Source organism: Narcine bancroftii, chromosome 1 (genome assembly GCF_036971445.1).
Source record: "Narcine bancroftii isolate sNarBan1 chromosome 1, sNarBan1.hap1, whole genome shotgun sequence".
NCBI lineage: Eukaryota > Metazoa > Chordata > Chondrichthyes > Torpediniformes > Narcinidae > Narcine > Narcine bancroftii.
In genome coordinates, this window is record NC_091469.1 from 274,241,311 (window position 1) to 274,260,775 (window position 19,465).

Below are 19,465 nucleotides of genomic sequence, written 5' to 3' on the forward strand. Positions count from 1 at the left end.
ATTTTTATTACAATAAAAATAACCTTAAATAATTTTTGGGAGTATTTTACATGGACGGGCTAGAAAATGGGTCTTGATAAAAATGTCAATTTTATACATTGTGGAAGATTATGCTATTTTGAAATATTCAGCTTGCTATCCACTAGAAATACCAAATTCCTAAACAAGGTTCTGTGGCAAACACATGAAGTACAAGTCCACTCTGCTACCTGTCATCTTAAAATTGGATAGGCAAGTTGTGTGCCATATCTCAGTCAATTGTTTTTTTAAGAGTAAGGCTCCTAAACCAATAAAAGCAGCTGCCACAGAATCTAGAAGGCAGCAGACAAATCTTTAAAATGAATCTCCTGTGACTTGCTTTGACAACCTAGCCAGCTCAGACAATAACCAGAATTAACAGAAAATTCACCAGAAAGGAGGAATCTTAAGTGCTTGCTTCTAAAGTATACCAGATGGAGAGCATGAACCTGAATTTTGTCCATTATGAATCTTACTGAAACAAACAAAATCATAGAAGACTCAACAAGAAGAGTGGATGTTCCAAGCACTTCAGTCAGGGAAACGTGGGATCACATTTGATAGTTGAATATGCTGTTTAGGGTGAAAGAATTCACTCCCCAAATCTGACATTCATTGCATTCAAAAGCAAGATGAATGGCTTTCTAGTTTTGAAGATAGAGGGACAGTAAAATGTTGAAGTTGATCAGAGCTCACTCATTTCTTCTATTACCAACATGGAATTGCCCTACTTCTTCATCTCGTTCCGTGTGTTCATTTTACAAGTTTTCAATGTCCCTCTTGGGAATTGAATTTTGAAAAATTCTTAAAAACTAATTTTCCCACATTAATCAATCTGCCATCATCTTGCCCTCTGGGCACTATGCATCCTCTGTTCACTAGATGTTTATCTTACATCACAAAACATCAACCCAAATGATTTTAATGGCTAGAGAATCAACAGAGTAGAATGTGCAATTGTTTTTGATTTCTTATCTATCAGATGCACAAAAAAAAATCAGTAAACCTGAAGTCTTTTCCTCAATGTAGATTTTGTAACCCACACACTGTAAAGCTGTCTTTGCAGCTATATATGGAAACTCATGAAATTGCAGGAAAATCTTTCCAAATGCAGTGTTTATCATGTCAGCAATGCAAGACGAAGCATTTCCTGTTTAATATACTTAGATCAAGAGTCCCAATCACCTACACAAATGGTTCCACAAATTGCTTCTAAAGATTTAATTAGTACACATTGGACAATTACTCTCAATATATTTAAATTATTAACACACTTCTGTCTGAAGCAATTTGCCCTCCTTTTTGTATAGTCTTATTGACTTCACCACCTCACAGAAAAAAACTTCAGAGGTCTAAAGAACAATTTAAAATTAAGGGTCATATCCAAAGACTGACCACTCCCGACAGGACCACCTTGATGCCTCGTCATAGCCAGGAACTACCTGACACTTGCCTTGTAGCCAGGACCTATACGACTACACTGATTCCTCTCCACAGCTGGGACACACTAGACCACACTGCACTTAAACAGCACTGATACATGCCCACCCTATTCACGACTTTACATCTACATATCTACATCTTCCCCTTCCCCTTCCCACCTCTACCTGCTATTTTGTAATGATGGATCTCACTGGGACTACCTGGTTCACACCTTGGCCACCTACCATATAACCACTTACTCCACATTTCCCATTGTAACCACAAAAAGTGCAAAACTTGTCCCTATATCTTCCCTTCAATTCCATCCAGGATCGCCAATTCTGGATGCAAGGCTAGAGCTTTACCTGCACATCATCCATCTGAATCTATTGCATTTGTTATAGCCTCCTCAACATTGGTGAGTCCAACTGTAAATTGGAAACTCTTGCCAAGCATCTGCACTGTCTACAGGTCCAAGGTAGAATTCCTGGTTGCTAACCAGTTCAATTCCCTTGACCATTTCCTCAGGGCAAGGCTAAATGTAAAGTTGAGGAGCAGGTAGAATGTGGACAACCATAACCTCAACAATATGAACATTGATTTTTTAATGCTATTTCAGATAACACCCCAGCTCTATCTGATTCCACCATTTCCATTTCATCACCACCTCCTCCCACTGTTATATTTTCTAACCCTCCCCACCTTCCCAGTGATCAATCAGTCTCTCCACCTCCTGTCCAATATCCATTCACCTGAGCCCCTTCCCACCTTCTCAACCCTTTCAGTTCCTGCTCTATACACCTGACATCACAGGTACCTCAGCCCAAAAGCTCATGGCAAAGTACATCCAAGGCAATTTCTCAAGGACATTAGCTCACAGGAGACCTCTGATAAAATTAATCTCAACCCAACCACATGGAGGCCTCTTCAAAAAGGATGTCATTACATGAAAAGAAAAAGCAGAGAACAGTAGAAACCACCTTACTGTTTCACTCCAAAATAACTCCAAGTTGTTGACTCTGCTTCCAATATGCTCATCTTCAGACTCAGAAAATACCTTTGGTTGAGAAAGTTGCTAATGAATCAGGCTAATCGATTAACAGGTCAATGGCATCAATAAAAACCTCCAGCCCACACAGACAAGGATGAAAACAAGGACAGCACAATGTTATTACAGCTCGTTATGCAGGTTCAAATCCACCACCATCTGCAAGGAGTTTGTCCATTTTCCTCTTTGGTTTCCTTCAGGTTTTTCGGTCCTCCCACTTTCCAAAGATGTACAGGGTCAGGTTAATTGGCTGCGGGCTGGAAAAGCCTTTTAATATGCTGTATTGTGAAATATTAAACATGTATACCTTTTGAAAATATTGGAATTAAAGCAGCTTTCCTTGGTACAGTACCAATAAAATTTGAATTTTTAATTCTTATTAGTCAAAATGTTCTTTATTCAATTCCTGCTCTGTTTAGTTAGCCAATCTGTACCAATTCATAGAGACAGTTCAAAGACAAAATATCATGCAAATTAATATGCAATGGAATACTATCTCCCACCTTTTAGCAGTATTAATTCACAGAATTCTTTATTGGCCCAAGTGTAACTGATTAAGGTATTCTTGACAAGCTCTCCATATGTTCAAGAAAAGCTCAATTGAAGACATTGACTGGAATTTAAACTCCACTCTTAAGAACTTGTCAAAATTTAGAATATTCACAACTCTTCCAAATATTTCCATAAATTGTATCTGTAAGGACTGTGCACCAAATTTTCCATCCAATTAGAGTGATGTTTCCTATAATTTTAAAGTAGTGCTTTGTTTACAGAATGAGTATTTGTGTAGAATAATGTAGATATTTGGTTAGAAAAAATAATTTTACATTGCTACTTTGGACAAGACAAAAGGCCAAACAGAAAGAAACACTAAAAACTATGACTCCATTTTTTGTATAAACTTTTATTTTTTTGTCTGTTACATCAGTGTGCTTTCTTTTTGGTTTTTTTTTGTTTTTTTTTTAAATCACATTGTGCAATCACTGCCATAAAAGAGGCATTAGATTCCACAGCCAGGGACTAACCGGGTTTAACAAGTCAGGTTTCAGAGGGGACAATAATCCAGGAATTGCTGTGATATTAATTTGTGGTTGCCTTTTGGAACATTTCACAGTTACACAAAGAAGCCTTTTCAACAGGCATGGGGAGGGAGCATTTAGTTTAAATCACTTCCTGAGCAGTCATCTGGGTTGCAGTTACAATCTTCTTATTCATACCTCTGGGCCTCATCAGTCCTCCCCGCCCTGTAATATAAGATCAAAAGTAAATATATTTACCTCCCAGTCAATACAAGAAAAGTAAACAAAACTTGAGTGGTATACTGTACAACTCACCCTATATGAAAGCAGCAAAAGAAAAGTTTAGAAAAATGTTATCTACCAGTGTATAGTACTCCAAACCAATACCCTTCAACTCACCTATCAGTTGATTTGACATAAAATCTAATCTCCAAGATTAGAGTACAAACATTGAGGTAAATGATCAACTCCAAACATTTCACTACCTTAATCTACAAACATTTTGCTACCTTAAAGGCTCTTATTGTATACACAAGTACTTGCTTTGTAAAACATTCCTACCAGCAAAGCAGTGGTCAATGGATACACAAAGGAAGAAATGAAGTCATTAATAACATGCCAAGTTTCTTCAAATTTACTGTTCTGACACTTTTACATTAACCAGTTGGATCAATAAACTAAGCTGTCAAATACAAAATATTCTTTGATATTCATGGATCTTTCATTCAATTTTAAAATGCAATGTCCGATCCGGCTGAAACTACAGAGTATAAATTTGCAAACATGATTAGGTTTGTGCTGCAATAGATCCAAGGTTACAAATACTGTAACAAATGCTGTACGATTTCCTCAAATATAGATCACCTCTCAAGTGCTGCAACTTTGTGATAAAGCTGAAAAATGTTTCAGTACAGCTCAGTAGTTAAAATAGTACAAAAACAAAATTTGGAAAAAACAAAAACTATTCAGATCGGGCAATGAAAAATGTCCAGATAAAAGATTGAAGCTATGGACCTGAAACTATTTTCACCACGAAAGCAACTGAGTATTTCTAACGTCTTATTTCAGCGAAATAATCCAATTAAAATCAGAAATCGTTACACTTTCAATCACAGAATCACAACCAACCTTTTTCTTGTAAATGCGTCCTTTTCACTATTCCATTACAACAACCTAACTGTTTATTTCACTCATGTCCCAACCTTGTAGCTTAATGAGCATTGTAATACTCAGGATTTGCTCTAAAGCAGCCATTCCCAATGGTGGGGGTGGGCACAGCACATTTAAGTGGGGAGCACTGACTGAAATCAAAGTATTTCATGTTCTTTATGAAGTTGGTAGGAGAGAAAACAGAAGGAGCCCCATAAACTTTGAGCAGAGACTCAAGGGGGCCATAGGCAAAAAAGGTGAAGGTATTACAAATTTTATCTCCATAATTAATGGTAATTTATAGCCGATTATCTAAAAATATACATTTTGTTAAACAGCTAAGCATTAAAACTAAATGTAGTTACAAAAACAATGGGCAAAAATTAAAGTAAACCACATGAACACAGTGAAATAATTAGAAGAGAACCCAACACATCATTCTCATCTCAAAACCAGAGGCTATCCTGAAATATTATCAGGATTGAGCAGATGCAATTTGTAGTCTGTGTTGGTCACAAGTTAGCCAAACTCGAGATCATAGAAAATGGACAAATTCAATTCACGGAGGCAACATTATGGATCAACTTCAGCTTAATTTCAGGGTGAAATAATGTTCAGTACAACTTCAGTTTTGCACAGTATTGTTTAAATTAACAGCAATTTTGTGTACAAGTTGCAATACACATAAAAGAGGTGTAATATTAAATTTTCAGTCAGATAGTTTAATGTACTTCATGTAGCTCTTGAAATGCTTTGTCTCAATGACTATATCAATCTTGTGCAACACTACAGTAATGAATATTGTGATCCAATTCATTCACTAATATTTCATCACCATGAGGAGCGCTAAATAATGAAAAAGTGTTATAACATCTAACAACAAAATTGCAGCTACAGCATTAATTCTATTGCACATTGAAGAAATTAAGTTCTAAAGCAAGAATGTTGGCTGGCTGTCAGCTGAGACATTCTTCAGATCCTGCAAAGTACAAGTTGAAATTAGGGTATGGGGAAAGGTCAAAACAATGCCAATTATATCATTCCTTCCTATTAAAAGGACCTCATTTCCTTTGATCCAATGTGATAAATGGCACAAAAGAGGTATCTAATTTTTTTTTAAAAACTAGTAAGTAATGCATTATGATCAACAGTGCTGTGACTGAAAATCTGGCATGGAAACATGGAAATGGCATGTGTAAATGCACAATTTATGATTTCAACAAAGATGCAGGTTACAGATTTGACTCTGATCTCAGGTGCCCTTATAGATAATGTGCCAAGATTATTTGATATATTAGGGCACTTCCAGTAGGGCTACTTAAAAAAATTATTTTATGGAAATATGAAGGTATAAAAATGGAATGAGAAGTGAAAATAACTATGAACTGAATACTTGTAGCTTGAAGAAACCTATCAAATGTTGCCAGCGTAATACTTGAATGCAAAGACAAACTATTAATGCTGTTGAGGAAATGAGGCAGTAGTAGAGTATTACTTGCTGTTGAGGAAATGAGGCAGTAGTAGAGTATTAACAGCAACAAATGTTAAATATTTGTCACTGAAGTGGAATGCAAATTTGAACTGGCAATATTTGAGTTCAGGAATAGTATTATCCAAAATCAATGGTGGGGGTGGGGGGGCACTGACTGAAATTAATTTACAACTTGGAACTTAAACTGAATGTGCAACAAAGCCAAAGGAATATTACTGAGGATACCCTAACCTTTTAATTTAGGCATACAGAATGGTAACAGGCCATTTCGGCCCATGAGCATGTACTGGAGGTGTAGGTAAATTGGGCAGCATGGACTCGTGGGCCAAAATGCCTATTACCGTGCTGTATGTCTAAGTTAAAAGGTTGGCCATCCCTGCCCTAATATTTAGAAAGTTTTTTTTAAAAATAATGAAACAAAATGTTGTGCAACTTTAAGTTAACTCTTGGTCCCAAGGATTAAATTTTACCACAATTTCAATCCTAATTTTTATTTTCAATAGGAATGACATTACCCATTGGTTCATATTGCAGTAACAATCAAGAATTTTCATTAGTCAAAATAAGAGCTTATCACTGTACTTTCCAAAATTATTAAATGCAAAGAACAATAGTGTACAAATTGGGGGGGAAAAGTGTTGCTTTGCAATGACAGATGCTATGAATGTACATTCATTAAATAGAAATAGATTGAAGAACAACCCCCACCTTAGTTGCTCCAAGTTGTTCAGGAAAAGCAGATGATTTATACAGTGAAAACAAATTGTAGATTGCAAAGCCACATTTGTACCAGACAGGTCAGTTAATACGTCAGTGCATGAACACACTGCAAAAAGTGAGGAGATTTTGAAATGTGTATAAACGGCCCCTGTTCTTGTGTTTATAATACATCATTTGTAATCAAATTTCCAAACCTGCTACAGGCATCATTCTTCTGCTGCTGAGATTTACCTTCTGCAGCAAAAAAATAAAACATTTAGAGCAATATATACTACAAAAGCTAAGTAAACATCGGCTTTGCCTTTTCCCCATACGATTCAATCATCATCTGACTTCAGACAATTCATGCCCATGTTGAAAAGACGGTATTTCCCAATTTGATCAGGTGTTTAACAATTAAATTGTTCAAAAGGTTTTATTTATACTCTCTACAATTCTGCTCTCTAACATGAAATGCACTGGGCATGACTCAATAAACTAATAACAAAATGACACCTCACACGAATATTTAGCTATGATCCAAGATCAGCAAGCTTTTATTGGAATGGTGATGAAATAGTGATTGTGATGGGTATAATTTACATCTTTTAAGATTCTCTAATCCTACTGCACAAAATATCGAAGGATGGAGTAGTGAATTCTGTACTTCTAAACGATCTGCACTCTTAACTTATCCCATTATCATTCAGAGTGTTAAAATATAGCTTCACCCAAGAACAGAATAAACATCTAAAATGAAAGATTGAAAGCTTCTAGTGGTGTGAGAAAAACGTTTTCTGACTGAAACTTTAAACTGCAGAGAATGCTTCCATGGCCTCGGATAATATCACACAAGTTGTAGAGTGGATCAAATCAATAGATTAATACGAAAGGGGAAAGGTTCTGAAACAGATGAAAATTAACATCTTCTGGGTCATTCAATGTGTAATTTACTATTGCTTTTAATCCCAAAGTCTCAACACTTATTTTGGCCCAATTCATCCAATTCACATTCACTACAATTTATTTATATAAATGCAGTCACAATTAAAAATTAAATCCAAAATTCTGGAACACTACATGGACATCAGTAATGGCAACAAGGGTAGGATAAAATTGTAACTTTGATTGTACTTCAATAAACAGGTACAATAAATTTGAAGCTGAACTCAATCAGGTCTCATCTGGGCCTAAAATAATTAATCTGCTTGGTACTGCTGACACTAGTCCCACGTTCCATTGTCGCACAGGATGAGCATTCAATTTCAGCACAGCAGCAGCTCATACAGCTGAGTAAATGCGAACACAGCAGTTTTGCCACATTCATGATGTGGCCAATAAATTTAAAACATTTCAAAAACAAAAGGCCCATTTTGCCTGTTCACTCCACTCATGACTAAGTTTGTTTCCTATTTCTACAATGTACAAGTTCCTTTTTCCAATTCTGCATAGTGCGGAACCTTTTTGTAATGTACACATTAACATGCAGAATTTACTTTATTGTTACACTATACAGGTTTGTAGAAAGTCGAATTATCCCAGTTTTTAAAAACAAAATACACAATCATTCCTATAAAAACACTGAGATGAAAGTAAATGCATCATTAATAGAGAAGTTATAATTTAAAAGGAATGTATAACTGCTAAGAATAGCATTGATTTTTGGAACGAGGACCAAAAAACCCAATTAAATACAAATAATAGGAGCCTTATTTAATGCCAAAGAGCAAAATTCAAGTTTCCCATCTGCATTTTAAAAACAGTGAATCCATTTGAATTTATTTTGATACATTCAAAATTTTAAAAGTAACCTGGTATTGATTGAAATAAGTTAACAATGTGTAAATGAGAAATAGCACTCAATAGCACCCATGAACAGACCAACCAAAATTATTTGAGAGAAACAAATTTGCTTAGTTGAACAGATAATACAAGATCAGTATCAGAGTACTGTCAACATTGGCATGAATTTGAGATTTTAATGTTTTTAAAGATTTCTTCCGTGCTCACATACTTACTTTATCAAGTTCCTTAATTAAAAATCTGATACCTTCAAAAACAATTGACCCAATTGTGTTCAGTGAATTTAGCTCGTTGGAAAATTGCTTCACAGTCCTGTACACAAACACGCTTTCCAAAAAATCTCAACATCCAACAATCAGTTTAAGTCAAACTGTGATGGTTGAGGATGTGAATAACCTTACTTACTGTTGTTCCAATTTAAAAGACCACCACTAGATCTTGCACACTTAAAAAAGACAATAAAAATCTAATACTTGCGCTATTAAAGTTTTGTGGAGGGTTTGCCCAATTTATTCACATCATGATTATCTAATTCTGTAAGTTCTTGCTTGCATCAGATTCAGTGTCTTGGGTTTTATGAGAAATCCAAATGATAAACTGAAGGACTTGATGGTTATAATAATCAGTCTGGATAGCTACAAGAAGGATGCATCTTTCCATGACAAGGAAGTCATACTTGTCTAGGATGTAGGACCCAGAAAAATAAGCCCTTCATCTCCTGCTAATAACCTCCTTTGAATTTCATATTCATTCTACATCTGCATTTAAACTAAATATAGTAGCTGGAGTAAGGGTAGCACTCCAGGATCATCTACCTGGAATTTGGCCTTCAGCACAATTGTCCACACATTCTGTGCAGAGCATCAGATTTACTCTTAACACCTTACTTGTGGATACACTTTCCACTTGAGTATTCCTGATCAAAGGAATCAAGTGCAGCTAACAAGAATGAGGACATGCATTTTTAATGACCAAAAGTCATTGCAGCAATATTATTTAACTTCCAGCATTTCAGAATACAGGTGAAAATAATATTCAATCTACAAAAAGAACAGCTGATGGATAAAATAATAAAACTCACCACCTTCAACTAGTCGAGGCAAGTTGTGGTTCCAAACAAAAGGGGATTGATCAAAGATCATGGCATTTGCACAATGGGAATGGAGAATAAATATTACCGTAGTTACTGCAGGACACCTTATTTACTATTTCAGATGAGTTCACCAGTTCCTATATTTAATAACCTAACATTATGCAGAATAGGTCAAGGAAAAATTACAATTTCAGCAGGAGAACCAAAGATTGTGAAATCTAAAATATGTACCCCTTACAAAATAGCTTTTTTATCAGAACCCAATTTAAAATTCATCTGAGTACAGTTTATACTCAAGAAATAAAAACTGCAATAAGATTCTACCATGAACCTTAAATTTTACATAAGTGTCAATGTGCTTTAATTTTTGAATGAAATTGTGGAAATTTATTAACATTTAAGTAATCAAGTAGCTTGCCATTTGGAAAATTTATTCTGCAAATGGTACCCAGCAATGATGCAAATATCCTCATTTGCAATGAAATGTCTTAATTAGAGTCACCACAGAAACAGTTAAAATTAAGCGATTAAAATTATGCCATATTTGAACCAATACTAGAAAATTTATAACAAATGCACATTTCTAACTCACTGCTGCTGAAACTTGACAATGTAAAAGGTTAAATGTCCCATTTCTATGGTACCTAATTAATTATGCTACCAACATTGTTACAATGACCCAAGAACCTTAAAGTTTCAAACTGTCAAGAACCATCAAGAGCCACTCATGGAACAACCACTTGCCACAATTAAAAAAAATGGACATAACACTAACTGCTAAACACCAGGCTTCTATTGGTATGATAATATTTTTCAAAGGCATGGTCAACTAATATATCCACTGGTAGATCACAACGATTCCAAAATATAATTGCAAATCCAAAGAACACACCTTCCAATATTATTCTACACCAAAAAACTAACATCCAAAATTATGAACGATAAAATATTAACCAAGCATAAACTGTTCACTCTGCCATACAAGTTGATGAATTAGATATTAAATTTTAAATATTCTTTCATAATCACAAAATTCAAAATGTTACAGAACCTCACCTATCTAGCAAGCTTTAAACATCTTAATACTCCAGTTAACAATAAGGGATATTTAGAAACAAAATTCATGCTGATTAAAATACTTTACTCGTACATCAGAAACATTTGTCACATGGAAGAAACCCAAAGACGAGTATTTGTTAAAAAAACATCCATGCCACTTTTTAGTTGTCACTCAAACAATACTTCATGTCTTAATTTCCAAATTATTGAATGACAAATGTAAAAACATAGTTTACATTTCAAAAATTCCTTAAATACCGATGCAACTCTCTGATGCAAACATTCCAAGAAGCAATGAGATTTACTGATCACATTACTCTTTAGCATTGCAACATTTCAGGTTAATTCATGGCTCCCACTAGTTTAACACTGGCTTATATTTTACACTGAAAGCATATAATTCAGATATGATAAAATCTGTTCCCAAATATCCAAAATTTAGATAATATTTGTCAACTGTAGAAAAAACTGAGCGTATTTAGTTTCTTTCCATTCCAGTATGGTTGATGAAAACTACTGCGCTGCAAGTGCGTTACAATAGCATAGAAACAGGCCTTTCTGTGCCATCAACCAGCTTGGCCCTCCCATCCATGTACCTATCCAATCTTCACTTAAATGTGAAAAATGAACCCACATCCACCACCTTCTCTGGCAGCTTTTACCTTAACCTCTAGTTCTTTTCTTCCCAATGTCAATAGAAAAGGCGTGAATTTACTCCATCTATACCCCTCAATTTTGTATACCTCTATCAAATCTCCCCTTATTCACAGATACTCCAGGGAAAAGTCATAACCAATTCAATCTTTCCTCGGTTTAAGTCCCAGCAACATCCTTGTAAATTTTCTTTGTATTCTTTCAATCTATACTTCTTATAGGCAGATGACCAAAACTGTACACAATATGCCAAATATGGTCTCAATGTCATGTAAAATTTCAACATAACATCCCAACTCCGGTACTCAGTACTTTGATTTATATGGGCCAATGTGTCAAAGATCTTCTTTACAAGCCTATCTACCTGTGACACCACTTTCAAGGAATTGTGTCTCTTTATTCACAGAGACCTGTTCTGCTGCACTCTACACTCTACCTTGCAAGTCATACCCTGGTTCATCCTATCAAAGTGCAACAGCTCACACTTGACTGTGTTAAATTCTATCTGCCATTTGACACTCATTTTTCCTGCTGGTCCAGATCCCTCTGCAAGCTTTTTAAGGTTTCCTCGCTGTCCTCTACACCTCCAATCTGTTTTACCTGACCCAATTTACCATATGCAGACCAGAGATATAGATGACATAACAATGGACCGAGCACTGATCCCTGATGCAGACAATTAGTCACAGGACTCCAGTCATCCTCTACCACTACCCTCTGGCTTCTCCCACAAAGCCAATGACCAATCCTAGTTAATACGTCTTCTGGCATGCCAAGTGACTGAACCTTTTTGAGCAACCTCCGATGTGGAACCTTGTCAAAGGCCTTACTAAAGTCCATTTAGACAACATCCACTGCTTTTTCTTTATCAGCTTTCCTGGTAATCTCAAAATGTGAGTGGAAAGAAAAAGGTTGAGAACCACTGGTTTAACATTTAATTCTGAATGAAAAACTCTGTTCTCAAATTTTAGTTTTGAAGGTCTCCCACTTACCAACCACACCTTTGCCAGAAAATAACGTCTCAATCCACACTTGTCCTTCATCAAAATTGGCTTTTCTCCAATTTAAAATCTCATCCCATGGACCAAACCAATCCTTATCATCACCTCACATTTCTTCCAAATGTTGTAAAGAGATAAAATGAAATAGACAAATGTTCTTGGGACAGTTGAAAGTCAGGAAAGCTGACTTGCCTTGGAGAATTTTTCCATTATCAGGTTTTTCACATACTCTTAGAGATACATGGTCTCAGATCACAGAGAAAGAAATGTGTTGTGGGGGTGAACATGTGAAATGTTTTATCAAAGGACTATAAAGGGGCCTATATGTAATATATAGATGCATTTCCAGATACGCAAGGCATGAAAGAGTATGGTGAGAGCAGGAATTTGGTATTCAGATTGATAATCAAGCATGAATGTATTGAATGGCAGAGCAGGTTTGTGTGGCTGAATGGTCCATTGCCATTATCTTTATTGTTATGGCAGAGGTAAATCAAATGATTGATTCAGAAATCCCTGTGAATTCCAATCTGTTCTAATTACTCTGAATACTTCTATTTGTATCCTAACTGCATTAAATATGGCAGCAATAGGAGAAATGTGTGTAAGCCTTTAAAACTGTTAGGACACATTGGGAGAGGGGTTAACAAAAACCACAAGGTATCTTAGACTTTATACATGAAGGCTTAGAAGCAAGATAGTTGTAGAAAATTATATATAAACACCAATTAGGCTACAATTTGAGTTTTGCATCTGCATCTGATCACTACATATTTGAAAAGGTTAGCAGGTAGGTTCATGAGAAGGTGCGGATTTACCAGAATAGTTCCAGGGATGTAGGATTTCAACACCAAGCTTAATTGGAAAGCTGAAGTTTTCATCCTTGAATCAGAATACTGAGTAAAGATTAAATAGAAATAAGAGCAAGATGCTTAGGCAAGATGTAACGAGAACCCATTCCTCTCAAAGAACAGAGGAAACCAATTTAAAGTCATGCCAAAGATTCAGGAGAGATGGAAAGAACAACCATTTTATACATTGATTATCTAGAACTCAGTGCCTCTATGGTGATGAAAATTCGGGTTTGTTTCCGCCCCCCCCCCCCCCCCCCCACCCAAAAGGGAAGTAGATCAGCAATTAAAGGAAAATTATTATGCAGCAGAAGGGGAAATGATTAGCTTCATCACACAGATCTAGCATGATCTTAGTGATTCAAATGTCGTTGTTTCATAGATTCAGAAGCCTGTATGCTTGTAAAACACAGTAAATAGGAGGGGAAGGACTCACGTTAGGGTACAAAGCATGGAGTTAAAAGTTTATGGTTGATCCAATTGTAAACACTTTCCAGCTCAAATGCAATCACTTGTTCTTGAAACCTTAAAAGTTGCTCCATAATAAAGAGCAAATATAAACATTGCAATAATACATTTTTAAAATTTGAGTTAGAACATTCACATTTTAAGAGTACCAAATAAATCAAGGTCCAATAAGTGTTCGCTCTCAACTGTGTGTGTGCACACTCGCACAAAATTGAGAGCCCATGCACACCTCGATTTCCGTTGAGCGCATGTGCACAGCTTAGAGGGAACACTGAAAGCAGGCAACTTCCCCTGAAACTTGGTTAAACCCTAAACAAGCTAGGAATCAAGAAAACATTTAAGTTGTATGAATTTGGACCTCTAAAATGCAACTGACGAAAATTTCAATTTCCAAATAAAGCCCAACTAATTTGTCCAATTTCTCATTCACAAGCAAATGAGAATCCTTATTTGCAGCAATACCACACCTAATTAACAGCAAATAGGGGCTTATCTCCATTTCAAAAAATACAAATTTCAATGCTCAGATGTTAAAACAGTTAGAACATGGTCCAACTGGAATCTGAATTAGAACACAATAACGCAACAAAATAGTAACCCCCATTTTAAGATCACAGTTCAAAGATACATACAGAGAAAGCACAATGTGTCAGAACAATAATAAACAACTGCCATGTTACCAACTTGCACCATTTACAGATGAAGCCAACAGGGCAGAAAAGCAGGTCAAAATGCCAACACTTGAAGCAAAATGCAGTATCAGGTAAGAAAATTAGCTGCATTTCTTACAATCATCATTCAAAAATCTTTTGAAAATCTAGTCCATGAATTTGATTTATAGAATTTATCTAAATTGTCAAAATTCTGCCCAGCAAGTGAATGTTGAAATTTACACAAAGTATCTATCTCCAGGAGTATACTATTACAACTTAATAAAGCACCAGTTTACTTACAAACGCCAATTAATGACCAAATTGATTGAGTGTCCTCATGTATAAAGTCTTTAGAAGCTCTATTATGACAAGCAATTTTAAGGTTGCATTTTCACACAACTTTCAATAACAGTTGGATTAGAACAGTTTTAAAATTGATTAAACTCCAAAAAAGCAGCATCATTTCTGAAACAAATATTATGGACAGGGAGCTCCCAAGAGAGATACAATGTGTGCAGTCACCACACTTACAAGCAGCAATATTTAATTGGGAAAGAGGGGAGACATTTTATTATTGAATTTTCTAATTATTGGGGAGAAAAAATTGGCATTTAAAAAAAATTCCATACTTCAATCAATTCCAATTAAACTTGCAGCAATCACAGTTAAATCAAAGACAAGCCCATGTACTTAAAGTATTTATGAAGCAAATTAAATTTTAAAAATTCAAGACCATATTCAGGTGATTGAGCTTACATTAAACAAAATGAGTAGTTTTCAATTTCTGAAAAAATATCTTGTACAGATATCTACTGGATAATGATTATCTAGGAAATTTGCTGATTAACACAACTAACAGCAAGAGATACAAACTACTGTTTAGTGAGCTCGTATATTAAGATAAATGTGTGATTCTGCTGCATTGCACCCTACCAATGGTACTCAAAGCTTTAAACTGAAGGCCTCAGGCCCAAGAGATGTACTGAATTATGCCAATATTCTGCATATATTTGAAAAGACAAATCATTCATTCTACAGATGCACAAATTCATCGTTCAGCAGCCCCCTTTCACCAGTAAAAAGATAACATGCAGTGTTAATAAGCTCAAGAGTAAATTTTTTGTGGTAAAATATACATAAATAAACTGGGCCTTACTGCTTGAAATACAGCTAATTTCCCCATAAAGCCAGTGAGCAAATGGAACAGACAGAGAAAAGGGAAACTCCACAAGAACTGACAAAAAAATATCAGCAACAAGCTGCAAGTGTGCAACACATCTTTATTGAAACTTTCTCTGATGCAGCAACATCAATTTACAAACTCACACTTCTCGGGAGCTCTAAAAGGCAGAGAAGAAAAAGAAATACAGCCTCAGTTTAAAAACCAGTGAATCAAACATCCGCAAATGAACTTTATCAAAATACTCCCAGAAAGGGACAAATGGTGGCAGCATAAAGATGGTAGTAAGAATTTTTTTTTACAAAAAATAAATTAAGGAATTTTCAAGTTTTCAGGAACAAAACTGACATACCATTTGCTCTTTTATCACAGACGAGTCTCTCTCATGTTCTATGTAGATGCAAACTACAAGAAACAGTTTCTGCTCAAGATTTGAATGTGGTTATTTATAAAGCAAGGTTATTTTTGTTCGAAGCTGACAAGAGTGAAAACAAAGATTAAAGCTTTAAAGCTTCAACAAAAATGTTCTGGATGGGATATCTGAATCAAGTTTGTATGGCCTACTTTTAAGAATAAATTTGTAATTCGTCAACTCCTTCTAGAATGGAGCAGCACTGTGGCTGTGAAAGACAAAATTAAGCACTGCCAATATTTCACTTTCTCCAGTCCTTCATTAGGAGCGCATCACTTGAGCATTACCTCGAGGAGTGCCCCGAGGTCCACCAGGTCCAGAGCCACGCTTGAAGTTTTGCTGATATCCATCCTACAAAACAATAGTTTTGAAAAGTTTCTTTAGTTTTTTTTCTAATTTGGAACAAGACTTCTGTGAAACCAAAGATTAAAATATGCCGGCATCTTTTATTCTACTCAAAATTAGGATCAATGTCATTGAAAATAACTCTTTCAAATCCCCAGCAAAATGTAAGAGACTGAGCACTTAAGAAATGGCTGGGTCAACCTGGGAGCTATCATTTATATAAATACAAGAATTCAATCTGGCCCAACATTGTTTTGCTTGTGTTACATGTGCTACTGGTTTCATCACTGGTCAAATGGACTGCTCAAACTTCAACAAGAAATATGATTTCAAGTTTAGCTTAGTTGATACAATGTTTGTACATTACTTTAAACATTTTAGAACATTCTTCCCAGATCTTACTTTGAATATGTAGTACTCCTCCAATTGTTTGTTAGATGCCAGTAAGGGCTATTCAAGGAAACAGACATTCTAATAAAGTAAAAACAATGCTGGAGAAACCCACCAGGTCAAACAGTGTACTTTATATAGTAAAGATAACCAACTATTCAGATTTGAGCTCTTCGAGGTATGAGCAAAACGTCAGCAGGTGTCTGAGTAAAATGATGGGGGAGGCGCAGGGGAAGGAGCACAGAGAAGAGGTAATAGATGAATAATAATAAGGAAGGGAGGGTACAACAGAAAATAGGGGGAGGGGAGATAGCTCTGTGAATAGAGAGAGCAAGAGTTGGAGGAAAGGAAATAGAGGGATAGGGAAGAGGGAGAGGTCAATCAGAAACTGGAGAAATCGACGTTAATGCCATCTAGTGCTGAGTACCCAGAAGGAGTATTAGATGTTGCTCCTCCAATTTACAGGTGGCCTTGGTTTGGCAGTGCATGGATCTACCCGGATAATTGAGTCTGTGCATCTTGAGTAGAAATTTCACATTTTTAAACATGGGAAAATGCACGTACATTTTCACTTTCCTCAAAAACCTAAAAAGTTTATTTCAAAAATTTTTATTTTTTATTTTTTTTTTTTTTAAATGAATTTTAACATTCTTCTGAATAAAAATCCTATTCAATTCTACCAATTACACATTTACCAAAAATTTTCTCTGGAAAATTACGAGAAACCAAGTCCAGAATATCAAAAATGTTAAAATAGCTTGTGACCGAAGCTAATGTACATCTTTATCAGCATCCCGTTACGTTTGAAGGAACTCTCAGTTACTTAATGAACTGGATTCTCAACTAAAGTACCCTATATGGATCTCACTGAAAAATATCCAAAATTGATCATGCATCACCGATTACAATGTAGATGGGGCAAAAAATTGAAAAACACATTGCAATTCTTGTAGAAGTCAACGTAACTGTCAAATAGCAACAAGTAAAAGGCCTCATCCATCGTTTAATGAGTTTAAAAAAAAACCATTTTGATGGCTGCAATATATCTTAAAATGTTGTGTTGTTAAAATTCAATACACTTCTGCTTTGGCAGTCTTATAATTTTGCTACTTTACATTTATTTCAGCAGTTCACTTGATCTGAAAACACCCCCCCTGCAATAAATTTCATGTTAACATTTTTAATCCAATTACTTGTTTATTTTTTCAAGCATTTCTGTAACCAATGTATGAACTTCACCTGAAGCTTGTTACACGCATCTTAGTCTTTCATATTTTTAGGATTCACGCTACTTAGTTCTCGCATTGCTGTTCAGCATGTGGGATGCCGTCAACCCAATTTAGTTTAGCAATTCTTAAGATTTTTGAGTCATCTAATTACTGATCTCAATTAACACTCAATTCAGCAAGTTACCAATGAGCTATTATTTTAAAACTCAACACACTGGCAAAAGTAAGAAAGCTATACTGGATTCCTCAGGTTTCCGAGCCAGCAATAGATAAACAATAGCCAATGGCAAGTGAAGAGTACTTACACGCTGGTATCCAGAGTTGGAATAGTCACGAGGAGCAGAAAATGGAGACTGTCCATAATTACCACTTGGAGTGTTTGAAAATGGAGGGCGATAGCCTTCATATCCACCTAAAATACAAATATTTATACAAATATCACATGTTAATTTTACAATGCATGTGGGATCATTTCAAAATGAACACATGCTGAATGTGCATGACTTAAAATTACTTCAGGATAAATATTTCAAAATGGTTAGACAGAAACCCTCAGGAAATATTTTAATTTCTCAGTGTTTTGTCCATGTGCACATGAAGGCATATCAATGGAAGATTAAGTTATACAGTAGTGAAGTTTGCATACCCAGTGGTAATACAAAATACACATTTATTGTAACTAGCATAACTTGTACAATTTTTTCATGAGCACAATTTCAGGAGACAAAAGGCACAAGCTGCTACTGAAATATTGTTTATTGGCAACAAATTCTTCGCTATGACAATACAATCAATGTATGATCTCATTCTTTCACATTTTGGGAATTTTCTGGCCTCTTCCCTTGATCACTTGCATTTAATTTCTTTCTGTACATGATTTAACAGTGATTTTGCACACCTAATTCATATTTAGCACTGTTTTTGCATTCAACTTGTCAAAGAAATAGCCTTATTTGCACTCTTCATTCAGTTACAAAATAGCTTGATTCCCTCATGTTTAGATTACATTTTCAGCAACATTAATGCTTAAAGAGCAGAAGATTAAATTCGCTGCTATAAAAATAGAGATCTAGAACAGTTAAGCAATGTGGCATATTTAGTTACTTATATATTCCCATCTTTACAAGTAGCTCTCAAAATACCAACAAGAAAACAACTTAAAACCAACCTCTAAATCCATTAGCAGGACCCCGATAGCCATTCATCCCACCTCGTGCATTGCGGGGCCCACCACGTGACACACCTCTGCTGTTGTAGAAGGCCTGCCCTTGCCGTGAAAAGCCTGAATTCTGTTGAGGCTGTTGGGTCAGCTGCTGATGAGGAGCTCCAGCAGGGTGTGTTTGATCTTGAGATCCATGATATGGATTAACCACTATGCAAAGAAAAAAAGGAATCTAATTGATTTTGTATCACCACAATTGAAATTATGGCCATAACAATTCAAAATCTAAATTACATGAACAATGATATAATCCAGACT

The 19,465-nt window shown here is 35.6% G+C and overlaps 1 protein-coding gene across 2 annotated transcripts in view; it reads right to left on the minus strand.

Moving 5' to 3' along the window:
- Window positions 1-3,372: 3,372 nt before the first annotated feature.
- The window catches only part of caprin1b (cell cycle associated protein 1b), a 78,141-nt gene continuing 62,048 nt past the window's right edge, over window positions 3,373-19,465 (minus strand). For both annotated transcript variants that reach the window (XM_069899461.1, XM_069899463.1), the window contains exons 15-18: window positions 19,154-19,357; window positions 18,291-18,397; window positions 16,309-16,372; window positions 3,373-3,732 (exon numbers count right to left, since the gene is read on the minus strand). In XM_069899461.1, coding sequence (XP_069755562.1) covers window positions 3,650-3,732; window positions 16,309-16,372; window positions 18,291-18,397; window positions 19,154-19,357 — 458 coding nt within the window. In that variant the 3' untranslated portion in view covers window positions 3,373-3,649. The remainder of the gene's footprint in view (window positions 3,733-16,308; window positions 16,373-18,290; window positions 18,398-19,153; window positions 19,358-19,465) is intronic.